Genomic DNA, 25,466 nt, shown 5'->3' with positions numbered 1-25,466 from the left:
CAAACCTAACGCCGACAATCACACAATCCAACCCCGTTCCTCACCCACCAAAAACCCCCCATTTTATCACTCCCCCTTCTTCCCCTTCCTCTTCCCATTCCCCTTCCTCCACCCCTCCACCCCATCCCTCACAGCATCCCCAACCTCCCCCACCTTCCTGGCCCCACGCTCCTGCACCCGATGCTTATCCGCCTCGTCCCTCAAGTCAGCCATGACATCCCCGCCCAGGCTCGTGCCATGCACCCAGTCCAGGACCCCCCACCCGCCAAAGTTTCCCACCTTCCCACCACCGCCCCCACCACCACCCCGCCCGCCACGTCCAGCACCGCGGTAGTGCACCGCCGCCCGCCGCGCCATCCCGCCCAGCAGAATCCCCGGCACCGCCGTGTACCCGGACAGCGTGACCGTCTCCTCCAGCGTGGCCAGCGCGGCGAACAGCAGGAAAGTCAGGAGGTGCAGGTGCGAGCGCAGCGCCAGCGCGGGGAGGTACAGCGGCAGGAAGCGGTGCAGCAGGTAGGGCAGCGGGTGGTCGGTCTTGAGGGCGAGCGCGAAGGGTGGCGCGGCGCGGGCGTGCGCGTGGCGGGTGTGCAGCGCGGTGAGGGAGCGGGCTGGGGGGGCGGGTTTGGTGGTGCGGGAGAGCTTGGGTTTGTGGGATTTGGTGAGGGTGATGGCGGGGGCGGGGTGGCCGTGGAGCAGGTAGCGGTGCGTGTAGTAGGTGAGGATCTCGCGGCCGGTGAGCAGGAGCGCGATGTGCTTCATCATTTGCCAGGGGAGGGGGAGGGTTGTGGAGGTGCGGAAGACGGGCGTCTTGAGGAGGGCTGCGAGGCCCAGGGAGATGCCCGCCTCGAGAGCCGTCTCGAGAGCGAGGTTGAACAGGGCGAGGCCCGTCAGTTTGGCGAGTGACTTTGCATCACGCGGTGGGAGGGCGGATGCCCCGTTGTATTTGATGCTCTGTGCTAACGATGGTACAAGAGCGTCAAATGCGAGGAAGATGAGAGACGGAAACAGCCACAAGACTATGCGGAGTGCTGTGATGCCGAGTATCTCGATGTGAAGAGGAGAGTGTGTGAGCACCAGTGTCGACCAGGTCATGTAGAAGAAGAGGAGGTTGAGCGAGGTGGACCATGATGTGAGCGAAGTCGAGAAAAAGTAGGATACAACTGGGAGAGACAGGAGGATGTCCATGGTGTTGTTGTGTTGTTTAGTTGTTGTTGATCGGTAGGTAATTTCTATCACTGGTTTCTTGGCGCAGTTGCGCGAATGGAGGGGAAATGTTGGAGAGGGGGATCTTGGGGTGAAGAAGTCCAGAATTATACGGGTAGTCTGTCAACTCAATGAGACCTTCCACATAAACATCCTACTGCAGTAACTACATGTTACCCAGATCTTCCTATTGTTTCCAACCCGTTCCTCGCAACGCCGATATTATTCAAGTTATGAAAGGCACGGAACATGACGTCACTTAAACTTTGCGGCAGCTTGGCTTCTTGGAAAGCGGTCTGCGCCGGCAATAATATTCGACCAGGCGGGACATCAAATTGGCATCACTGTAAAAGGCGCGGAAGACGTTGTGATTGGCGCTTCTTGGCCTGAGCTGAGAACGGTTCCGGACCAAGCAAACGCCTTTTGTTGTGGTTGTGGCCCGACGTTTCCTTTCCCTTGGGTCGAATGGAAGACGAAGCCGGCTCCTTTGCCCGCTGGTTCGTGGGACCCCCACCCTTGGAAGGCAAGGGAGCAAGGGGAGGGAGTGCCTGACCCACTGATCCAAACTTCCGGATGACAGGCCGGGGAAATTGCATGCAGCCGGCTCCTGTTGACTGGATACATCTCCGAATCGAATGCCGCGGAATAAATTCGTGATGTGACTGTATATAGCATGTGCTATCCGTCCGATCGGGGCTTGGGACGACAACTTGAACATTCCCTTCGTCCCTGCCCCTCTTTTGTCGGCGAAATCTGTCGGACGAAGGGTTCTGTTGGGGTTTGAAGTGGACCGGGATTAGGGGATTGCCCGCATGTAATTTCAGGGGTTCAGAGCACAGGCCACCGTCCCCAAGGTCAGTGCGCGTTTTTCTTTTTGTGCCGTCACAGCTTCCCGCTCATTCGATACAAGTTGATTTTCCCCGGCATTTCCTGACCTGTCGGAGGGGTTATCAACAACAACAGCTCTCGCGATTCCCAACAGCCTGAGACACCGTCGCTCCTTCTCACAACCGGAACCAGCATGACCAGTCCCGTCTCGAACCAATTGGCCCCACAAAAACGTTGACCCTCCTCCCCCCGGCCTTGAGGGCGCTCCACATCTCCGACCGCTGGTTCGCGCCTCGTGACAACTTGGCGGGTTTTCTCAGCAAACTGCCGGGTGCCTGTGTTGTTGCTGCTGCATGGCGCCCGCTTTTCCGCACTCTTTAATTTCTTGGTTCGACTTATCATCCGGGAACCGAGCTGATGGGATTACCGCATGAGACGATCGGTATCGTTTAATGGTCGAATTTGTTCCGACGCGTTGGGCGTTTCTTAGGCCTGTCAAACCACTGTTCCTCCCTTCTCCTTTAACAGATTAGTTCGATCTCAACTGGGAGAGCTAAACCCGCGATCCTCGTTTTGGTCTCGGACGCCGCCGCTCTATTGACGCCCGGCCCTCCTGCATGCAGGTTTGCACCCACCTGCAGGAGTCAGTCTCAAGCATTCCACCAACCTTACACCGTATGCCTCCGAGACAACCCGGCGATCTTGAGTCGCTCCCACTTGAGACTTGGGGCCACACATGTGAGAACGACCCCTGAAAAGCCTTCATCGCTTTCCGCTTTCCGGGCTCTGCCGACAAACCCGGTTAGCGACTGCACCATATTACCCGACCCGCGCCGCCGGCGCCGGCGCTACCGCCATGATGGACCATTCCTCTCTCGCCGCCGCCCCGCCTCCTATTCCTCGCAGGTCCCGAGAACGTGAACGTGGCCGGCACGGTGATCCATCTCCCGACCGCCGCCTCCGGGATCCCTCCCACCCCGCGCCGCCCGCCAAGACGAGGCGCGACCGAGACCACAACGACGTCTTCGCCGACTGGTCCCCCCGAGATCGAGAGCGGTACGCCGAGCGTTACCTCCGAGACCAAGAACCTGACCAGGTTGGCCCGCTTCCCTCTGCGTCACCAGAAGTCATCTCGTCCCTCATCACATCTCTGTCGGCCATATCCAGGCCAGTGAGCAATCACTTCGACGGCCCCTCTTACCTGAGCCCAATCGGCCCAGCGAGCCCCATTTCACTGTCGACCCCCGCTTCCCCCTCCCGCGGCGGATCGTTCGGTGTCGACTACGGCGCGTACGCAAAACCGTCCCGGAACGAACTACGAGAAGAGGATGCGCACCTAGAAGACGTCGCAGCCAGCGCTCCGGTTGTCCGAACGTCCAAGCCCCCCAGCGGCTTGTCGGTTCGGACACCCAAATCCCCCAAGAGCCCTGGTGCTCGGGATTCATCCGGCCTGCGAGGTATCCTTTCGCGACGAAGCAGCGGCGCGCTTTCTCGCCCATCGAGTAGGGGCTCGGCAACATCTGGCGCTGAGAGCATCGGCAAGCTCAGCATAGAGCGCAGCCAAGAGCCGCTGTCCCCCGGAGGCGAAGGTCACGCCCTGAAAAAGCAACAGTCATACGACAGCTGGGGCAAGAAGGTCCCGCGGAATCAACGCGGCCTGATGTACATGAGCAGCAAGGAGAGGTTGCGCGAAAAGGAGGCCGAGAAGAAACGGGCGAGCATCGGCACGACCGGCGGAAACCAGAACAGGCACAGCTCGGCGAGCAATCCGACGACTCCCCGCCTCGATCCGCTGTCCGCCGAGTCAATCATAGACGAGGAGTCAAACGGGGACTTCGCTGTCGGAGAATACAGCGCGCTGGAAGGACCTATTGACACCCTCGCCAACCCTCGGCTGATACCTACCAGAGATTCGTCGCTGCGGAAGAGCAAGAGGTCATCCGCGAGGGCATCTCGGACCTCGAAACGGGATAGCGAGACGGGCGCGTACGGCACGATCTTGGAGCTAGAAGAACAGCCCGGCGGTGCTCGAAGCTCACGTACCGACGCGACGCAACGGTACCAAGCCAAAGGTCAAGGAATTGACCAGTCAAGTCTCTCCGCAGGCTTCCCGCAGGAGAAATCCGCCTCATTGGGCAAACAGCGCTCCGACGCGCCTGCCATGAGCCCCTCCACACCGGTGCTTGCCATGTTTCCCGATACTAATGTTACCGAGGACGGTGCCCCTTCTCCCGCCGTGGCACAAGGACGCCGGCGGGACCGGGAAGCCAGTGCCGAGTACCGTCGGCGTTCCGGCCGGCTCACACCGGATCCGTTCGGAGGATACGCCAGTGAGGGCGGTGGGACAACGGTCAAGAAGAAGCGCAGCAGCACAAAGCTCAAGCGACTCTCAGGAGCGCCGAGTCTCACGCCCGAGAGCGCCGAGGCGGGGGCGACCGTGAATAAAAGGCACAGTGATCAGCCGACTGTCGCCTACGAGCGGCCACAGAGCGCCGACAGTGTAGATGATTCGGTGGAGAGCTATTTATGCAGCCCCCGGCTCAGCCAGAAGATCAAGCACCCTCAGACAGGCCGGGTTGTCAGCTTTAGCGAGGTTGGGGACCCGAATGGGAGCGCCGTCTTTTGCTGTGTGGGCATGGGTTTAACGAGGTACATTACGGCATTTTACGACGAATTGGCTCTGACCCTGAAACTACGCCTGATAACGCCGGATCGTCCGGGCGTTGGTGACAGCGAGCCGTATGCTGACGGCACGGCAACGCCTTTGGGCTGGCCTGGTATGTTTTTCCTACACAAGCTATACGTCGTTCCAACTCGAGTTACACTGCTAACACCCGCCCCGCAGATGACGTCTATGCCATCTGTCAGTCTCTCAAGATCACCAAGTTCTCGATCCTGGCGCATTCCGCCGGCGCTATCTATGCTCTTGCCACCGCGCTCCGAATGCCCCAGCACATCCGCGGCAGGATACACCTGCTCGCGCCCTGGATACCGCCATCGCAGATGAGCGTGTTTGGAGCCAGCGAGAAGACTCCATTACCCCCAACCAACGCCATCCCCACCAGCCAAAGGATATTAAGAGCGCTTCCGACGCCGATTCTAAAGGCCGCGAACAGCAGCTTCATGACCGCGACAAGCTCGAGCATAACTAGCTCATTACCGAAACAGAAGCGCGCCAAGCGCGACAAGAAGAATAATAAGGAAAACAAAGATCAACCGAAGGGCATGTTCCACACAGCGCTGGAAAACAAGGAGAATATCGGCCCAGAGAATTCGAAGAACTATGCAACCATACCGGCGGCCGACGAGGATATGGACCGCGTCCGGCCCGAAAACAGAAACGCCAATGGCAGTACCCAGAACCACGGTATCGGCGGCCATCGACACCGCCGCTCCAATTCTTCCTATCAGGGTAGTATGCGGCGCGAGTCCGAGGACCCGATCCTCCTCTCGGCCGCGGCCCTAGCCACTTCGCAGGCCGCCGACCGCGAGCGACAGGAGCTGTACGACAGCCGGCTTACGCACGCGATCTGGCAACTCGCGACAACAGGCGCCAACCCCGCGGTCGATCTGCTCGTGTGCCTCGAACGCCGGCACACCATCGGGTTCCGCTACGTCGACATCACTCGACCCGTGGTGATTCACCATGGAAGCCGGGACACGCGCGTGCCGGTGGACAATGTCAAGTGGCTGGGCAAAACGATGCGGCGGTGCGAGGTACGCGTGCTCGAGGGCGAAGGCCACGGTTTGATGGCGAGCGCGCAAGTGATGGGTGGCGTGCTCATGGAGATCAGTACGGAATGGGACGAGTGGTCCAGGGTGACGGGAGCCCACAAGAGAGAAAATGAGAGGACGAGGAGGAACACGATCGGGCAGCGGTGAGCTGCCAGGGATAGATTTACGGTTCTTTTGTGATGGAGCGGTGTTCTTGATTTGGCCATGGTGTTCTTATACCCCCAACCTTGGATGAATGTTTGGAAAGCCCAACTTGTCAGATATCATGGGCCTGTCACGATATGCATATAATCCCTAATACATGAAGTTTGGAATCCCCACTTCACCGCCATCCCGCGGTCTGCCCATCCTCCCACCATTCGGTTCCCTCACATCCCCCCCAACCACCCATCACATCACACCTTGGTCCCCTCACAAATCAAAAACGGAAACACCACCACCGGCCCCAGCACGCCGCTCCCCGGCTCCGTCTCCACCGCCTTCTCCATCTCGAACGCCCTCTCCACCCTCACACCCGCAAACCCAACCCCCTCCATCACCGCCCTGATCATCCCCCGATCAATCCCATGCCTCTCCACCCCGTCCATCTTGCTCTCCGGGTGGAACTTCCTGGCGGCGGGGCCGAAGTCCTCGAAGTCTGTCACCATCACCCGCCCGCCGCCCGCGCGCAGGCAGCCGTGGATTGTTGTGAAGAAGGCGGCGAGGTCGGGGATGTGGTGCAGCACGAGGTGGGAGACGACGAGGTCGAAGCGCCGGTTGGGGCGGGTGGTGTGGGTTACCGGGTCGAGGGCGAGGAGGGGGTCGGAGGGGGAGGTGAGGAGGGCGTGGATGGGGTGGATGTTGGTTGGTGGTGCTGGTGCTGGTTGGGGTGGGGGGTTGTTGCTGGAGGAAGGGGTGGTGGTGGTGGTGGTGGTGGTACTTTTGGGTGTGGGGGGGTGCTCGAGCTTGGACCGCAGCGCGACGATCATGCCCTCGGCGGCGTCGACTGCCGTGACGGAGCGCACCGAGGGGGCGAGGGCCAGGGATAGCAGGCCGGTGCCGCAGCCGAGGTCGAGAATGTCGTAGGTCGATAGGATTGCCGGTGGGGGAAGGTGGGCGAGGTAGGCTTTGTGGGCGAGGGTTGTGGCCAGCTGGACCGAGGGGTTCGAGTCCCAGGACAGGGCCTCCTCGTTGAAGCGGGCGGTGTTGGCGGTTGTCATTGTGGTCGTGGTTTTGTTTACTCGGAGTTGGGCGTGGTGAGATTGTTGATTTGGTATTTCATGTTAGGTATCCGGCGGCCCGGGTATTCGAGGCTCAGCGGTTGACTCGGTTGAGGAGTGGGTGGAACTGGCGGCCGAATGAGGGGTTGCCCAGTTCGAGTGAATTCGGATCTTGGAACTTGCGGCCGGCTACATTAACACCCAATAGGCAACAAAAAGCCGGCCTCCAAATGTCGGAAGGTGCTAATAGCATGGAAGGCACACGGTAATGAGGAAAAAGAAAAGTGAGAAAGAAAAGGAAGCGGGAAGGAAAAGAAAACGACGGAGAAAGGAGAGTAAGAAAGAAAAGAAAATGAGGAAGAAAAGGGAGAAAGAAAAAGGAGAAACAAAAGAAAATGAGAAAACGAGAAAAGAAAAAAACAAAATGAGAAATAAAAAGAAATGAAAACAGGAACAGCACGGCGGAGGGGCATTATCTCATCACAGGCCGATATATTTCTTGAGCTTCTCGACGACAGCCTGCCATCATTGTGCCGAATCCGCGGTCCATCCGTCTACGACAGTTAATACGGCCGGGTGGGAGTCAGACGGGTATCGCGGAACACTGGAATCTCGGGTGTGTTAGTTCGGGTACAATAACTAGCATGGAGTTGAATAGTCGTGGACGCCCTGTGCATCCCACCATTGTATCGATCGGGCATCGTGAGGACTGCTTTTCCGGATGGTTGGAAATGAGAAGGCGGTGGTTGGAAACGAAGGGGGGGGATGGATGGGAGACCAGGTACCTACTGAGAAGTATAGGGAAGGTAGTTGGGATCGTCCACATTCTAAGGTTGGTGTCACAGGGCTAGTACTAAAATTAATCGACTAGCTCGTCTCCTATCCAGCGATCGTGTATATATTTATACTAGCTACCTACATCGCGAGATATATCTAGGCGCTCTTCGTCCCCCGGCGACATTACCACAGATTCTTGGGTACAAGTCTGGGAGCACCACCCTGGCGCTCTTGTCACAGACCACAAGATCCGTATGATATCATTGTGGGTGTCACTATCTCTTCCCAGAGGCTACGAATGCCGAGGGAAAGAATCCTGTTAGGAGGCTGACTGTATACCGAACTCTCTAGCCTGTCGAGGCTTACGCCGGACCGGTCGATAATACCATTTAGCTGCCAATCGGGTGGTCTGGGTTTCAGAGTTGCCATCCACGTCCCTTTCCCTGGATCCTTCAGTACGAGCGGACTCTTCGAGTATAGACCCGGCACACTTGGTAATTCTCATCAAACTCAAACTCGAGGAAATTGGCAGACGGGGCCTGTCTGACTGGGCAGGGCTCGGAAGGCGGAGGTGGCTTCTGAGCGTGGAGTCCAGGGGTCCATATTGGCATGGGAGGCCACTACCGGTGACTCCCTGTGTATGGGGTCTCGGGCTTGTCTCTGATCGGGAGTCTTCCCGGGAGGGTAACATGGGCTTACCTGCTCATCGGGCTGCCAATCTCGTAGCACATGCAGTCAGACCACCACCCTAACCAGTCTACATGCAGGATGCTAGCTATGCGCCAAGACTATCGATTAGAACTCAATTTCACTCTGCCGTGTGCGGGGGATGTCAGCGAGGAGACCGGCGCACCTCGGGCTCGCTGGTTGGTTGATCACTTGAAGGACAATCATGCTTTCCAATGGACCCGAAGCTCCCCGAGAGCCCTAGACCGCTGTCGGCTCTGCTTTATGCATCTCGTCTATCTTGGGGTTAGCTCTCACGAGTGAGACATGCATCGAATCATCGCACAGCGATTGTCAAGTGCCGGTCTGCAGAGTATCACAAACCCGCATCTCCCACCTTTCTAGCGGACAAGTATATGTGGCCGTGAACGGGGAGAAGGGTGACGGTCCCGAGGTCTCGACCAATAATGCATGGGTCTATTGCAAATTGGAGCATGATCATCACTGGTTACGAACTGGAGAAGACACGGCCAGATGAGGGCAAGTAGTGCGGGGAGCAAGAGTCTAGAAGCCTATATAGTTTGTTGCTACTCCAAACTCTGCCTTCAGGTTGCTAGTCACCTAGCATTGCCGACTGCTGCAATCACCCCCGAACAATGGCCTTCCTCATCGCATCCATCGCCATCGTAGCCATCGGGGCTTCCATCGTCTGGTCCCTAGCCACCCGCATCCGCAACTGGTACCGCCTCCGCCACATTCCTGGCCCTCCCGGCGCAGGATGGACCAAATTCTTCCTCGTCCGCCACCAATTCAGCGGCAAGCTCCCCCAACACCTCCGTAACGTTGCCCAGAAACACGGTAAGCCCCGACCCATCCCCATCATCACCACCCCCCGCCCTTTCAATCCCCATGGAACCTCACCACCCCCATCACCCCCCCTACATCGCACCCAATCTCTAACCCCCCCTCTCCATTGAACCCCCAGGCCCCATAGCGCGCATCGCCCCCAACTGGGTACTCGTCTCCTCCCCCCCCGAAATGCGGCGCATCTGGTCCATCCGCTCCGCCTACCGGCGCTCGTCCTGGTACGCGGGCTTCCGCATCGACCCCAACCGGGACTCCATCATCAGCATGGTCGGCAACAAGTCCCACCTGCGGCTGCGCTCGCGGCTGGTGCCGGCGTACCAGGCGCGGGGGATTACAGATCAGGAAGAGGTGTTGGATGGGCAGGTGGGGAGGTTTGTGGATTTTTTGGGGGAGAGGGTGGTGGATAAAGGGGGGATGGATGGGAAGGGGCGGGGGGTGTTTGAGATGGGGAGGGGGTTTTCGTATTTCACGCAGGATGCGATTTCCGCGGTGGCGTTTGGGCGGAGTTTTGGGTATTTGGAGAAGGGGGAGGATTGGTTTGGGGCGATTGCCGCGCTGGAGGGGATGTTGCTGCCGTGCTCGATGATGGGGTTGTTGCCGGGCTTGTTGGCGGTGGTGACGTCGCCGCTGTGCAAGCCGTTGATGCCGAAGAAGACGGATCAGGGTGGGGTGGGCAGGTTGTTGGGGGTTATTGGGGAGAGGGTGAGCGAGAGGTATGGGGAGAAGAGGGTGCGGAATATGGATGTGCTGCAGGTGTTGGTGGAATCCGGGTTATCGAGGGAGGAGGTTGAGTCGGAGGCGTTGGTGCATTTGCTGGGTGGGACGGACACGACGGCGACGGCGTTGAGGAATGCCGTGTTCTTCCTCTCGACGTGCCCGAAGGCGTACAGGAAGCTGCAGGATGAGATTGATGGTGCCGTGGGGAGAGTGACACGTCCCGTTATTGCTGACGCTGAGTGCACCCAGCTGAGGTTCTTACAGGCTTGCATCCAGGAATCGATCCGCTGCTGGCCGCCTCTGTCAGGGTTTCAAGCCAAGGTATCAGATGTCGACGATGTGATTTGTGGCGTCAAAGTACCCGCTGGCACGAATATTGCCTTCGGCTTTTTTGAGATCATGAGGGACAAGGGTGTGTTTGGGGACAATGCCGAGGTCTATGATCCGATGCGGTGGTTGGAGGCTGGGCCCGAGCAACTCAAGGAAATGGAGGCAACCCAGGGACTCGCTTTCGCGGCAGGGTCAAGGTGGGAGTGTCTGGGAAGGAGGCTGGCGAACATGGAGATGGGGAAGGTGATCTTCGAGGTGAGGGCACACTGCCTTTGGAAGTCGTCTGAAACTTGGACTGCTGCTAACCAAAATTTGAAGCTTTCTCTCCGCTTCGACTTTGTCATGCTGGATCCAGTCTCGCCATTGAAATGGGAGCACCAGGGATTTACGGTGAACAAAGACATGAACGTTGTCATTACCAAGAGAGAGCCGAAGGAGGGCATCTAGAGAGCTTGATGTGTGAGGGACGAATGGGCTACATCTCGACTCCGCTCCAGGCACTTCAGCTCGGTCCTCAAGCCAAGTGAAGTTGGATGATTCACAGCCTGGGTCACGTTGGAAGCACGAAGCCTTTGCAATACACCTAAGCAAAACCACACACTATTACCACCCCGTCATACTTTGTTATACGCCAGACGTGATAAAGGTTGTCTGAAATTACCTAACTACACACTTACCCATCTAGATATCCTGCTAGGATGCCATTGATTCCCCCCCTCCCCACCACCCCATTATCCCGTCTCATGCTTTCAAAAGCGGCTCAGTTATCACGCCGAATGATGTGATGCCAGATCTCAGATGTATCTCCTGTATGCCACACATGTAAGCTTTTGGATTGGAGCGCAAAGTGAAAAACGGGAGAATGGTGATAATAAATACCCGAGCGCCATAGAAGCCAGTGATTGCAGTCCCTGGAGCGGCCACAAACTCCTTTTCGACATTGGGCTTTTTGCCGGCCTTGGGTTTCTTGCCAATTTCACAGGTCCGCCCGCGGTTCGTATGTATCTGTTCACGGCTTCAGCCGAGGCACTTATTTACGGAACAACTTGCCCTGAGGGGGCGGGGTGAGGAGGTACCTTCAGCAAAGCCAGATATCCTTCGCGGTCGATCCAATCGGCAGTGAAAAACGCTTGACAAATCTCGATTTTGTGAATAACCTCACCTCCAGGCCCGTCGATCGGAAACTCGATGGGCTTGTCGTCTTCGTCCTCGCTCTCCTCGGCCGAGTTGTCAATGTGGATACGTCCGAAGGTTCTGCAGTCCGTTGGGGCTCCCGGGCGGTTGAAGATGAAGTCCATACGGCTGACAACGTGAGTGATGTTGATTTTGACCAGATTTGCAAGGTAAATCCCGCCGGGACCTCCAAACCGAGTCCAGAATAGTGGCCGAAATCCTGATCTGTACACATCGGGTGCTACTAGGAAATCCTCATTTAAATCAAGATCAGGGGGTGGCAGGTGAGGATACCATATCGCTGTATCCCTGAGAATCTCATCACCATCGGTTCGGGGCCCCTTCGGGGGCCCCTTCGGCTGGGGCCCTGTTGGCTGTCGACAGAGTGCGAAACTAACCATTCTGAAACCCTGTGTTTCGCACCGAGGCTGGATTAGCAGGCAATAATGACATGATGGTTACCTAAAGCGAAGAGAAAGCGGGAGCGACCTACGTCAAAACCGACTTCTAGCACCATAGTCTGCCCGCTCGTAATAACGCGGCGCAGCCGTTCTGTTCTGGGGACATTATGAGGGCTCCCGAGCCAAGCAGATAATTGTCTCTCGGTATCACTGCCGCTGACGCACTGCAGGGCCTGGATGCCGCCTAGGCCGACGGCAAGATTAAAGCCTGTCAATGCCGCCCCTTGGAGTTGCAAGGAAGGTTCTCTGCCACCGGCTTTGTAGCCCAATTGTAAGACTTCCCCGTTGGCAGCAGTCAGAGACAAGCCGGCGATGTATACGCAGCCACCAAAACGGACGGTGGAGGCTGCGATTTGCGTAATGACATCCATTCGCATGGCCACCCGTTGGAGCTTGAAACGTGCGCAGGCTTGCTGCAACTTGCTGAACTTATGTCCCCACGCCCGTATGCTCCCCGCAGCCGAGATCCATGGCCGCTTGGGGCTTATATTCTCGGGAAGGGATGAGGTCTGCCAGGGGATTGGCAACACGACAGGCAATTCGTTCCAAGACAGCGTTGAAATATCTGCCACGTGCTGTACGAGTCCCCAGATCCGTTTCCTGTTTCGGACCCCCGGTTCTAGGTGGGCATCGAGCGTACGATGGTACAACCAACGCCAATCTCTGCCTCCAACCCCGCCGGAAGTTTCAAGGTCCTGGGCCACTTCGAACAGCCATGAGCGTTCTGAGGCCTTTCCCTTGAAACGTGATGCCCAGAATTGTTGGCTGTCAAAAATAAGCCAAAACGACCGCGATGCCCGGCGTGCGTTCAGGACATCCGGGGTTGGGAGGTAGGCAGCAATAGCGGAGCATAGTTCCCCGGGAAGTAAGACAAATGGATCTCGTCCAGATGATGACGATTCGATAGATAGCAACGAGTCCCGAGAAGGCGGCGCCTGAGGAGCCTCGGCCAGAATTCCCTCCACTTCGGAATGAGCAAGGGGGTTAACGCGGTACGCTGTGTGCGGGTCGCCTTCGAAATCCCTGTCGGTAAACCGGAGATATTCCCAAGGGAAGTAATCCTTTTGGTCCTGAAGAATAGCAAGCCCTCCGTAGTCGTGCCCCCAGTCTAAGCTATGTCCTGTCCATATCTTGGGGAGGGAGTCCATGACTTGAAGCAGCCTCTGAAGCGGGACGGGAGCCGGATGATACAGCTGTTTAACGAGAGACCAACAGGCATCGTGAAAAACGAAGCCACGCTTCCCGTGGAGCTCGCCATACGCCAATACCCCGAGCCGGTCTCTACGCGGACTTGTGTAGCCAGGGTCGTCCCACCGACCCTCGGGGTCTGGAGGCGCGATGAAGGCTGCTGATTGCGGATCGGAGTAAAGGCCGACTCCAGACACATAAACCCCCCTTTGCCATGTTGAGCACACTAGGGGACGGATTACATCAGCTGAAAATCCCCTACCTGAGGCTCAGGTGCCGAGTCAGAGTAAAGCACTGGGAGTCATTGGCACTTACAACCGCGAAACTCATTCATCCACGAGACAGAGCCATGTTCGTCGAAGATAGGCCACCCGCATATAACGCAACTGAAAATGAGCGGGCTCATGTTGACTGCGGATGATGAATTTTTGAATGGACTCAAAAGAAAAATAGCGTGTTGTTGTTGGGGGAAATGGGAGGAAGCGATGAAGAGGAGGAAAAAGGTTGGGAACTTGGGAAGAGTGGGGTTAGGTCTGGGCCGTCTGGCGGTGTTGGAAATGGAAGGTTGGAAAGAGCGACTGCGGGGCGAAGTTGGGTCGTTGTGCTGCGAGGTATGTATGTATGTATTCTGTACAAGGTACGTTACCCGGTCCCTGGTACTTTTACAAGGTTCGTTGGTTCGGAAAGGCAAACAACTCCTTTCGGCCTGTCTGTCCATCGAGTCTATCCTTTTTCTTAGAAAGTGGCGAGCGGGATCTGGACCGCCGAGTGAAAAGTCCAAAGCTGAAATCTGTTTCTTCATCGTGGCATTGTAATATCATTCGATTGCATCCAGATCTGTACAAACAAACACTATGACCTGATTGCAACTTTCAAACACGACCAAAATTTGAATAGATCATGAAATCAACCCTTCAGAGTTCAACATCACTACCTCCCGTCAGGTACCTCAGCTACCTATGATCAACGTCAGACTCTCTCCCACCACCTATTTACCACATGGGACATCCATCCAACCACCACAGCCACCCAGCAACCCCCGCCCCAAATCCTCCCGACAACGCCTAGCTACAACCGTTAGGCCGATCGGAAAGGCACTGCGTCAGGGTGGTGCCCTGGATGTTGACATTTCTCTTCAGGCCCGAGACCCTGCCGTTGGAGTTGCACGTGTTGTAGATGTCGGCCCCGGCGTTGTACAGCTCCGCGCGGACCCCGCTGGCCGCCCTGGACCAGCTCGCATAGCAGTTGGTGTAGCGGATGTTGCGCGGCGATTCCGGGATCTCGTTGAGGTCGTTGCTGAGCGCCGCGAGCAGGTTGTAGCAGTCGCCGGTGGGCGCCTGGTGGTTGCCCGAGCATTCCGGGGTATCCCGTGCCTGGAGACCCGGGTGGGAAGACCGGCTCGTGAGAGTGCCGGGCGTGGCGGGGAGACCGGCGGGCAGGTTGTCGTCCGTCAGGAGCCAGTACTGGTCCTTACCCTCTGTGACAAGGGTGAGGTTCAGGTGGTAGCCGGCTGAGCCGCCAGAGCGTGCCGCTGGGATCGCAGTGCCAATAGCACCGGCGGCGAAAAGGGTGGTGATCGCAGTAAGATACTTCATGATGAAAGGTGGTGACACTTGAAAAGGTGTATGAAGATGTGTGGGTTATGAATATGAAAGGTCAGTGGGTTGTCGACTTGAACCCTGCGATTGATGGTGAGGGTATCCGGCTTTTGGGTAGCTACAGGACTGACTTTATCTAGACTCGTTGTGTCCGCCATTATTTATTTTTCTTTCGTCAATCTCGCTGCCTGATGTGCATTTTCAGCCTAGGCCGGTGTGGTGAGGCGTGTAAGACACGCATTATGATGGTTGCTGACTGGAGCTGGAACAAAAGAGGAAACTTATCGTGAAGATCATCTCAAGTTAGAAGTCATAGCGATCACATTCCCGAATGAGACTGTTCCTGAAGCCTTACTTACTCAAGTGACACAATGTTTCACTCCCATAGAAACGTTCTACTCGTCAATACAACAAGCGACTCAGTCATCAGGGTCTCACCTGTCTCCGCCGTCCAACGTTGAGCTTACCTGTCTAGCTGTATATCGACCGATTGATTAGGCACCGAATGAGGCCTTTTTCTCTTGGGACATGACGATTCATCTCTATTGGACAACGATACCGACTAGCAATTTCCGGTGCCGTACGATCCAGGTGTTCCCCAAGCATCGCATGCCTTGGCTATAGCGGGCTGAGGAATCAAAGGCACGTGGACGTGAAATATATTGGAGGGATCACAAGTGAAAAGCATGAGCCACGCTGGCTAGGTTCGAATAGTATAAGTATCCTCCACGCCCACCTCCTCGTCTCTTAGACTCCAACCTCACCAACAACCTCACATTCCCACTTCAAGCAAACAAACTTCTAGCTCAGGTAGACACATACTCCCCATTCATCCCCTGTTACTGTTTCTCTACACATCGCTAACACGCAGCAGCCAACAACAACCATGAAGTCATTCGCCGCCATCCTCGCCCTCGCGGCCTCCACCGCCCTCGGTGCAGCCCTACCTTCCGCCGCCTCAAGCTCGACCGCCTCACCGCAGCCCCACAACCTCAAGCTGGTCCTCGACCAGGACGAGTCAGGCGAAGCCGTCTGGCGCCTGCTAGACGAGAACCTCCCCGCGCACGTCGCGCAGCGGCGCAACTTAGGCGGTCACGGCAACACCTCACCGGCGGCGCGGGAGCCCCGCAGCGGCAGCGACAGCGGCCTGACCAAGCGCGCAGCCGAGTGCCACAACAGCAACCGGGCGTACTCGGACGACTGCCGCACGCTGGCGGACTCGATCCAGTACTCGACGGCGCCCGTGCCGAGCTCGTCGCGCCACATCGCCTACGCGACCTGCTACATCAGCTGGTCCAAGGTCTTCGAGGGCGAGCAGAGCCGTTTCTGGGGCGGCGCGTACGATACCCTGCATGACTGCACGGGCGGCAACCCGGGGGATACGCATAATTATGTGTCCGGGGTGATTAGGGGCTATTTGCCGAACGGGGCGGCGCAGTGCCTGTCGAACCGCGCGAAGGGGTGCAGCTAGATGGGTTTTGGGGGGGTTGTTGGGACGTGGATGGTGCGAGTGCTGGGGAGGGGGTTGAAGATCGGGCTGTGGGACATGTCTTGGTAGGTAGTAGGTAATTACATGCTAGTGGAATGAAATACACTTATTCATGGTTTACTCTGGATAGGTAGCCTTGCTGGAATGTGTAGAAGTAAACTAAGGTACCTGCCTGGGTAGGTACCTATCGAGCTATGATTCGGTCTGCACTTGATGGCGTTATTGACATTGAAGCATTTGACAGTCCTTGACCCTCTTGATGTCGGCACTGCTGCTTTCCGCGCGTTCCCATTTCCTTCATTTTCTTCAGTTCTGTCCCACTCCATCCGATCTTCAATGTGCCGTCACCCTGCCCATATAATGACGATTTCTTCAGAATCTCCTGGCTGTGGATCAAGGTCTCCGTAGCCCGGTTCCGCGTCGGACCCCCCCTGACGGGGGCCGTTATCCATCAGCACTTTTCACAAGGTGGGGCACGTAAAAACTTGTAAATTTCCAGGCACGTGAGGACAGAGTGACCAAGACTGGGCCACCATCACGCCGCAAATTGGGCCCATTTCCAGGTCGCGCAGTCCGCATCTAGTATAGCCGTTTTTCTTCCCACCATTGGCGACGCGATAGCTGGGTTATTGGCCCGCCCCCCCCCCCACAGGCGGGCTGGGCTGAGCTGGGGGGGGGGGGGGGGGGGGGGGGTATGCACGGCCGCGCGGTTGACTTAGTCAAATTCGAGGCGTGGAAACGCCCATATATATAAAAACTGCAGGCCAGCCCGCTACTAAAAACAGCTATATTATATAGATAACTTGTAGGGCGGTTTGGCTAGCCTTTTCGAACTTACTGGCCCATTTTCTACGTAACTAGGCACTTAATGGTAGGCTAGTTGTTGAACAAAGTTGCTGGCTAGCCTTACATGTCAGAGAACAGAGGTCTCTGGCTATATAGTGCAGGTGGTGTGCAGGGTGTGGCCATTGAGTGGTCACATTGGTGATCTTTTGGATTGTTGCCCGAGGTGGAACTGCACACACCTCTGACAATTATGTGACCACTCAATGGGTGTACTGGAGGTCCAAGGTTCGAGCACAGGCTTGGTCACCTGTGACGGACTCTTTGGGTTATTCCTCTTTCGACGCGCTCACAATGACGTATGGCATGGTGGTGGCTCACCTCGCCAAGACTCAAATGACGTAGACGAGTTCTGCAGATGAGGGCACAGTAGAACAGTGGCAACCCTGGCTGGAAGAGAGTGCCAATGCGGCGAAAAGGTGGCGAGATGCTAGAGGTCCAGTTACAGGTAGATTGGCTCTCTGTCACGAACAGCCAACGAGGGGCGTGCTGGAGACATGCCACCACGGGGCGCGGGCCGCCCCGAGCCAATCACCGGCGGCCAGCTGGGTGCTCTGCTCTTGGCACGACAGAGCACGCTACGCTCTGGGTGCTCTGGCACAGAGCAGGGAGAGCACGACGCTCTGGGTGCTCTGGCACGGAGCATACAGAGCAAGGTACGGAGATACCTCAAGACTTAGATAGTATATAGTCACTCGTTCTGGAGAGCTCTGGGAGTTCTCCAGTTAGCAATCACAACTACAGTTCGCTACAAGCTCAGGAGCCTACTGTTGAGACAAGTCTTTGTTGTGCACCTTTTGGCTGCACCGAACCTAAGTACCCTTGAGAGAATACCTTCGACCGATACTGAACCCTAACAGGACGGGTCCAGAGACAGGTTCGTCACACGTTGCTAACTCCCTTTGATCTGTTACAGTTCAGGCTCGAAGGTAAAACGACATGGCAACTCAACCGACGCCGGGCCAGATCACGGCCGCACTTCAGAGAGTCACCGAACGACTCGATGAAACTGAAGAAGAGCTTGCGAAGACCAAGGCCAGCAACGCGGCATTGGCAGCCCGACTTGCGGCGACCGAGGTCCACACCAAGGACCCGGCCAAGACGAAGGTCAAATTGGAGCAACCCGAGAAGTACGGGGGCGATCAGGAAGCCTTGCCAGGTTGGATCACGGCGATGCGGAACTACCTCGACCACAACTCGCACCAATTCGCCACCGAGGAATCCAAGACCAGATACGCCGCCACCCGACTCAAGGACAAGGCACTCAAGTGGTTCACGGGAACACTGAGTGATTTCCTCGGCGGAGCAATCCACAAACCCTTCACCAAAAAGGTCTTCGAGAACTACTCCGAGTTCGAGAGTGAGATTCAGAAGGTGTTCGGTGACAAGGACGAGAAGTTGCACGCCCAGGAACGGCTAGGACGGCTGAAGCAGACTAGGTCAGCCACCGCCTACGCCACGATTTTCCGACAAGACTCCATGAAGGCAGAGATAGACGACGAGGGGCTGATGCACCTGTTCTACGGAGGACTGAAGGAGGAGGTCAAGGACGAGCTCTACAAGGAGAGCCGACCTGACACGCTCGACGAGTACATCGCCATGGCTGTCAAGATTGACGACCGACAGTTCGCCCGCAAACAACAGAAGAAGGGCAGCGAGACTCAGCGATCCGCAGGCTACCACAAGCCCAACGACAAAAAGAAACGCCAGCACCAGAGCACGGCGTACGGCACGCACTCGGGACCCATGGACGTCAGCGCTGCCCAGGCACAGTGGGCAGGAAAGAGAGATGGTGCCAAGGACAAATCAGGCATCACCTGTTACAACTGCGGGAGGAAGGGTCACTTCAAACGTGACTGCCGCAGCAAGAAAGAGTGGAGACCGGTTCCAGGGAAGGAAGCCGCCACCATCGACCAAGACACGGTCGGAAGAAGAACCCGATTTCTGGAGGTCGCAGCCGCCAGCTACACGCAGGACGACCTCGAAATCGACATTGACCGAGTCATCGAGCAGGACGATGAACTCACCGACTCGGATCAAGAAGACTTGATGAGCAGCAACCACCAGGAGGGAAACGACACCGCCCACCATGCTTTCATCGAAACGGATGACGAGGGAGAACTGGCTCCCCCGCGGTACATCCGACAAGTCGCTGAGGACTGGGGCATCACCCTGGTTCAGCAAGAGGACGGGCAATGGCGAACCCACGAGGGTGAAGGAGGAGTCAGCCCGAACCTCATTTTTCTGCAACAGAAGGTCCTAAGCCAACGGCAAAGGATCGAGGAGTTGTCAAGAGAGAAAGAAGAACTCGAGCAACTTCTCCAAAGAAGGAACGACCAGTACGGACAACTTTGCGCGGAACTCGATTTCGCCAGAGAACGAGTCCAAGAGATCACCAAGGCCAACAACAGGGCCGGGGATCACGTCGAAAAGACATTAAGAGAGGCACAGGCCTTGCAGGACGACATCCGCCAGGCACTTCCGCACCACACACCGTGGGATGGACCCACCGAAGAGGCGGAAGGATACGAAAACGGAGTACGATACCCCGAGCAACTTTTCGACTACGCACAGGAACAGAATGCGGCGAAAGGAAGAAAACAGCAGAGCTGGGAAGAATACTGGACGCGACATCAGCACATCGTGCGCGCCGGACGACAAACCTCCGACCTTGAATGGTGGGGTTTTCGGGGCGAGAACAACACGGAGGGATTCCAGTTGTTATCAGAAGACCACGAGCGGGTGGACCCACGAAAAGAAAGTCACATCTACCTGCCCTGGTTCCAGTGCATCACGCACGAATGTCGGTACCACTTCCAGGACAAATTTCGCAACAGTTTCTGGCCCACAAGAGAAGAAAAGGGAATGCAACCCCTGCCCATCAGATGGGTATACGACAGCGGCGACGCTCCCGCAGGCATGTTGTGGGACACCCAACGCACTCACGAGGGCAGGCTGAGGGTTAAACCCAAGGCAGCCTGGCCCCGACGCTGTATGGCGGGCGTAGGAGTCAACGAATGCCGAAGCGCAGACTGCCTACCACACGCCGACGAGAAAATCTGGGGATACATGGAACAGCAATCCCAGAGGAAGCCACACCAGAGGACGAGAGCGTCCCGAAGGAACGAGAGGCGCCCAGTTGAGGCATGGGCGGCCCAATGGCTCCAAGAACACCAGACGATTGACGCCGCAAGCCAAGGTGCGGACAGGGACGCCTTGAAACACCACGAGAGCTTGGGAAACGGCTCAGGGCCCTCCGAGGGGCCCGGAAACCGCTAACTCCACAGCAACGGAGACAGGCTGCGCAGTACAGGAAGAACTGGCGCAAGCAGAAGCCTTACAACGACCTCCCAGCAGACGAACACGAAGTAGCTGCTGTACGAAGCACCAAGCCAGACAACAGGCTCTGGATCACAGCGCGATGGGGGAAGATCGAAGCCCTCGCGTTAGTGGATGGAGGAGCGCAGATGGATCTCATCTCGCCCGCATTTGTGAATCAACTCAGAATCCCATGGAGGATCAAGAAGCAACCACACGTCGTCAAGGGACCATTCGACACACAATGGGTACGACGAGAGACAGAACCACTCGACATTGAGGTGGAAGGAAAAACCACCCAAGTGGTGTTCGACATCGTAAACATGGGGCCGAAGAAAGACATGATTCTCGGGCGCCCATGGCATGAGGAATACGACCCAGACATCAGTTGGAAGGGAGATGGCCATCTGCGACCGCGGGAACAGCGGGAGCATCCGACCAACTCGATGGGAGAACGCGCAGAACAGGAGCCACGGGAGAGCAGCGGGTCAGAACGAACCCCCTCTACGGGCCCACCGCAGGAAGCAGCCAGTGCAGAACCACGCACTCTGGAGTCCGGAAGAAGCGGCACACGACGAAAGAAGCAGGCACGGGAGGAACGAACCATCGCCGTCGTCTCAGTCGACGAGCACGGAATGCTCAAACACGAACAATGGGTCAATCAGCTCGAAGCGGCAAGCATCGAGCTGGCAGCAGAAGAAGTCAGGGAACTCGAAGCAGCGAGCATCGAGCCTGGGAACAACAAGTTCGCGTACTACGAGGGTACAGCGAAGAACGCAAAGACGGGGCAGATCCCAGACGACTACAAGGGGCACCCGGCGTTCACGGCAAAACATCTTGCAGGGCTACCAGACCACGGACCTTGGGATCACGAGATCAAACTCAAGGAAGGAGCCCAGTTGAAGTTTTTCAAGGTGTACCACACCAACGAGAAGCAAGATGCAGAGTTGAGGAGTTATCTCGAAAAGAATCTCGAGATAGGACACATCAGACCATCGACATCTCCAGCAGGCTACCCAGTCCTCTTCGTTCCAAAGAAAGATGGGAAGCTCAGGATGTGTGTGGACTACCGACAGTTGAACAACGAGACGGTGAAGAACCGATACCCGCTGCCACTGATTTCGAGGCTTCGAGATCAGCTGTCAGGAGCACAACACTTCACACGACTCGACCTTCCAACAGCGTACGCCCACATCCGCATCAAGGAAGGAGACGAATGGAAGACGGCTTTTCGGACACCCTACGGGCACTACGAGTACCTCGTCATGCCGTTCGGGTTGACCGACGCACCAGCGACATTTCAAGCCGCTATCGACCACGCAATTCGACATTGCCTCGATAAATTTGCAGTCTGTTACTTGGATGACATTCTCATCTACTCCAAGACACTCGAAGAACACAAGAGACACGTGCGGCAGGTGCTGGACGCACTGCACGAGCACAAATTGTCAGTCAACAAGGACAAGAGCGAGTTTCATGTCAAGAAAACAGTGTTTCTGGGTTACGAAATCTCCCCGGGATGGGTCAAGATCGAACCCGAGAAACTGGAAGCTGTCAAGACGTGGCCGACACCGACGAACGCCACGGAGGTCAGAGGATTTATCGGATTCGCCAACTTCGTCAGAATGTTCATCAAGAATTTTGGCGACTTCGCGAGACCTCTGCACGAACTTACCAAAAAGGATGCCACATTCCAGTGGAAGCAGGAGCACGAGCAGGCTTTCCAGCGGATCCGCGATGCGATCATCGCCGACCCGGTGCTCATGCTGCCTGATCCAAGCACACCTTTCGAAGTCGAGGCTGATGCTTCGGACTTCGCGATCGGAGGACAACTTGGTCAGAGGGACAAGGACGGCAAGCTTCACCCAGTTGCGTTCTTCTCCAAGAAACTCGAAGGACCAAGGCTTAACTACCCGATCCACGACAAGGAGCTTCTCGCAATCATCGAAGCATTTCAGGAATGGAGACCATACCTCAGCGGCACGACACACGAAGTCCAGGTGTACACGGACCACAAGAACTTACGGTACTTCACCACCACCAAGGTGCTGAACGGACGACAAACTCGGTGGGCAGAATTTCTGTCCGAATTCAACTTCACGATCCACTACAAGAAAGGCTCAGAAAACGCACGAGCGGATGCCTTGAGTAGGAGAGCGGATCACCACGACAACACGTCTGAAGCCTCACCACCATTGCTACATCAACAGACAGACGGATCGCTACGGCACGCTTCCCAACCGACTGAAGACTACGAGATCGCAGCACTTCAGCAGCAGTCGGAAGATCCCGAAGCCAGGCCTCTGCAACCGTTTGTAGAATGCTGTGCGGCCTTCAGAGAACAAAGATTGGAACAAGACTTCCAAGGAATCATCGCGGACGACGAACGCGATGCATGGCAAGAAGAGCCAGAATCCAAGATCGCGGGATTGCGACTTGAAGGAACGAGACTCTGGTACCACGACAAGGCCTATGTCAGGCTGGGTGACCAAAAGGAGCTCATTCGAAAGATCCACGAGTCGAGACTCGGAGGACACATGGGAATCAGCAAGACAATTGCGAAAGTCAAGCAGAACTACGACTTCCCAGGAATCAAGCAGACGGCAGAAGAGGTCCGGGCGGAATGCGACCTCTGCAAGCGGAGCAAGCCAGGACGACACAAGCCGTACGGGCTACTACAGCCATTGCCAGTTGCAGAACGACCATGGAGTTCGGTGACGATGGACTTCATCACCAAACTACCAGCCTCCAAGGACTCAGTAACGGGAGTGGAATACGACAGCATCCTCACGATGGTGGACAGACTCACCAAGTGGAGTTACTTCCTCCCTTACAAGGAGACATGGTCAGCAGAACAACTCGCGGACGTGATCTATCGCAACATCACCTCGGTCCACGGATGGCCGGAGGAATGGATCACAGACAGAGACACGAAGTTCGCATCAAAGTTTTGGCAAGCTCTGATGACGAAGCTGGGTACGAAGAGTAAGCTTTCGACTGCTTATCACCCACAAACGGACGGACAGACGGAACGACTCAACCAGATCGTTGAACAATACCTACGGTTGTACGTCAACTTCCAGCAGGACGATTGGGTCGAGCTGTTGCCAACGGCACAACTCGCCTACAACACCACCGTCACGGAGACCACGAAGGTCACGCCATTCTTCGCGAATTACGGCTACGAAGCAGATTTGCGACAAGGGCCCGAAGTCTCGGTGCCCAGAGCGGCAGTCAAAGCCGACAAAATGAGCTCGCTGCATGCGATGCTCAAGGAAGAACTCGAGTTCGTACGAACCAGGATGAAGAGGTTCTACGACAGAAACAGGCTCGAGGGACCTCGCCTAGAAGAGGGGGGCAAAGTTTACCTCATTTCTCGAAATCTTCGCACGAAACGACCAAGCAGGAAGCTCGACTTCCGCAAGATCGGGCCGTTCAAAATCAACAAAAAGATTTCGGAGAACAATTACGCACTCGCGTTACCCTCGACAATGCGACTACGGACCAACGTTTTCCACATCTCGCTTCTGGAACCAGCACCCAAGGGCGCACGACTCGACAAGGACGCCGAGGCAGAAGACGAAGAGGAGGAATGGGACGTTGAGGAAGTCCTAGATTCACGCATCACGGAAGGACAGTTGGAGTATTTGGTCAAATGGTTGGACTTCGGCCCAGAAGACAATTCATGGCAACCAGCTACAAATCTCAACTGCCCCGAGAAGCTTCAGGAGTTCCACCAGAGGAACCCGGACCGACCAAGAAGGGCCCCGCCGAAAGGTCAACTCCGGCAAGGAAAAGGTCGTCGGAAGAACTAAGCAAGTCAGCGGCAGGGACGGAAGGAGGTCAGGGTAGGACAAACCCCTGAACCCAAGCAGGATCAAACAAAGAAGAATCGGCGCCCGAGGAGCTAACGGGTGGAACGTCGGCGGAGGACGGAGGGCCCGAACTGGAGGATGCCTCTTCCTGCGCCACCTCCGAAATGTCCCGCAGTTCGCGAGAGACGGCTTTCTGCACGCGCTCCTCCAAGGCACGCTTCTGCTTGCGCAGACGCAACAACTTGGCTAGCGTCTCCTCCTCTTCAAGGTCCAGTTTACTTTTCTCCGCCACAAACGCTCGAACTGGAAGATGGTCAGAAACCAGAAATCGGCGACAAGGAACACACGTACAAGCACCCGGATCAATTCCCCAGACGTCGCAGGACGGACGGTTGAAAAGGTTGCAGGGACCACAGCGCTTGGAAGTGCCGGAGACACTGCAGTCCAGCCCCTTCTCGAGACAATAAGAACACTTGGGCATTAGGAAGGAGGAAGTGGTATTGGCGAGACGGACGCGGCGTTCAGTACTCGTTCCACTTCCGCGCTTTCGTTTCTTTACACTGTCAGTCATGATGAAAGGACAGAAGTGGGGAGGAGAGGAGGAATTACCAACCAGATTGGACTGGGGTTGTTGGCACTATTTCAGAAGAAGGCTGGGAACATGGACGACGGGACGTCGACCCTGGAGGGGGGGCATCGTGTCACGAATATGCCCACAAGTGGGACCCCCGAGGCGCGGGACGCCCCGAGCCAGTCGTTTAACGAACCAATCACAGGGTGCTCTATGGAACACCCGGGAGCCAGGAAAGGGGGCGGCCAGTCAGGAGCTGCTCTCATGGGCTCTCGAGAGCTATCAAGAGCGGCGAGCTCTAGAGGGCTCTCGAGAGCTGTCTAGAGCTCAGGAATTAGATAGTATATAGTCACTCGTTCTGGAGAGCTCTGGGAGTTCTCCAGTTAGCAATCACAACTACAGTTCGCTACAAGCTCGAGAGCCTACTGTTGAGACAAGTCTTTGTTGTGCACCCTTTGGCTGCACCGAACCTACGCACCCTTGAGAGAATACCTTCGACCGATACTGAACCCTAACAGGACGGGTCCAGAGACAGGTTCGTCACACCTACTAAGTTTAAAGTAGTTTAACTTCTGAAAAATTGCCGGCCTTTCCAAACTTTTATCGGCTTACATTACTATATCTAACTCCTATCTCTTCGGTATATACTAACTAACGGCTTATTCCAGGTACTTTAAGAAACGTATAT

At 56.3% G+C, this 25,466-nt stretch overlaps 7 protein-coding genes across 7 annotated transcripts; 3 read left to right on the top strand and 4 right to left on the bottom strand.

Annotated features, from left to right (window-relative positions):
* Positions 1 to 48: 48 nt before the first annotated feature.
* Positions 49 to 1,185, bottom strand: B0H64DRAFT_361485 (uncharacterized protein; the record flags this gene model as incomplete). The annotated part of the gene is made up of 1 exon (XM_062801734.1): positions 49 to 1,185. The coding sequence occupies one exon, from the start codon at positions 1,183 to 1,185 to the stop codon at positions 67 to 69; it is 1,119 nt and encodes a 372-aa protein (XP_062657700.1). The 3' UTR covers positions 49 to 66.
* A 1,247-nt stretch (positions 1,186 to 2,432) lies between these two features.
* On the top strand, positions 2,433 to 6,037 carry B0H64DRAFT_181382 (uncharacterized protein). Its single transcript, XM_062798927.1, has 2 exons — positions 2,433 to 4,808; positions 4,877 to 6,037. Exons 1-2 carry the CDS (start codon positions 2,888 to 2,890, stop codon positions 5,911 to 5,913), a joined length of 2,958 nt encoding a protein of 985 aa, XP_062657699.1. The 5' UTR covers positions 2,433 to 2,887; the 3' UTR covers positions 5,914 to 6,037.
* Positions 6,038 to 6,161: 124 nt separating this feature from the next.
* On the bottom strand, positions 6,162 to 6,965 carry B0H64DRAFT_324230 (S-adenosyl-L-methionine-dependent methyltransferase; the record flags this gene model as incomplete). Its single annotated transcript, XM_062800645.1, has 2 exons — positions 6,162 to 6,619; positions 6,686 to 6,965. The coding sequence occupies 2 exons, from the start codon at positions 6,963 to 6,965 to the stop codon at positions 6,162 to 6,164; spliced, it is 738 nt and encodes a 245-aa protein (XP_062657698.1).
* Positions 6,966 to 8,997: 2,032 nt separating this feature from the next.
* Positions 8,998 to 10,936, top strand: B0H64DRAFT_361480 (cytochrome P450 11B2). Its single transcript, XM_062801733.1, has 3 exons — positions 8,998 to 9,266; positions 9,394 to 10,577; positions 10,641 to 10,936. The coding sequence occupies exons 1-3, from the start codon at positions 9,065 to 9,067 to the stop codon at positions 10,767 to 10,769; spliced, it is 1,515 nt and encodes a 504-aa protein (XP_062657697.1). The 5' UTR covers positions 8,998 to 9,064; the 3' UTR covers positions 10,770 to 10,936.
* Positions 10,937 to 10,958: 22 nt separating this feature from the next.
* On the bottom strand, positions 10,959 to 13,714 carry B0H64DRAFT_400073 (uncharacterized protein). Its single transcript, XM_062804036.1, has 5 exons — positions 13,460 to 13,714; positions 11,989 to 13,370; positions 11,399 to 11,905; positions 11,202 to 11,327; positions 10,959 to 11,129 (listed from the first exon to the last, which is right to left on the bottom strand). The coding sequence occupies exons 1-5, from the start codon at positions 13,548 to 13,550 to the stop codon at positions 11,064 to 11,066; spliced, it is 2,172 nt and encodes a 723-aa protein (XP_062657696.1). The 5' UTR covers positions 13,551 to 13,714; the 3' UTR covers positions 10,959 to 11,063.
* Positions 13,715 to 13,830: 116 nt separating this feature from the next.
* Positions 13,831 to 14,846, bottom strand: B0H64DRAFT_475687 (uncharacterized protein). The gene has a single exon (XM_062808114.1). The coding sequence runs from the start codon at positions 14,737 to 14,739 to the stop codon at positions 14,209 to 14,211; it is 531 nt and encodes a 176-aa protein (XP_062657695.1). The 5' UTR covers positions 14,740 to 14,846; the 3' UTR covers positions 13,831 to 14,208.
* A 574-nt stretch (positions 14,847 to 15,420) lies between these two features.
* On the top strand, positions 15,421 to 16,259 carry B0H64DRAFT_400071 (uncharacterized protein). The gene is made up of 2 exons (XM_062804035.1): positions 15,421 to 15,552; positions 15,617 to 16,259. Exon 2 carries the CDS (start codon positions 15,629 to 15,631, stop codon positions 16,211 to 16,213), a length of 585 nt encoding a protein of 194 aa, XP_062657694.1. The 5' UTR covers positions 15,421 to 15,552; positions 15,617 to 15,628; the 3' UTR covers positions 16,214 to 16,259.
* Positions 16,260 to 25,466: the final 9,207 nt, after the last annotated feature.

The sequence above is a fragment of the Chaetomium fimeti genome (genome assembly GCF_033439085.1).
Source record: "Chaetomium fimeti strain CBS 168.71 chromosome Unknown B0H64scaffold_5, whole genome shotgun sequence".
Taxonomy (NCBI): Eukaryota; Fungi; Ascomycota; class Sordariomycetes; order Sordariales; family Chaetomiaceae; genus Chaetomium; species Chaetomium fimeti.
This window is presented reverse-complemented; position numbering and strand designations above follow the sequence as displayed.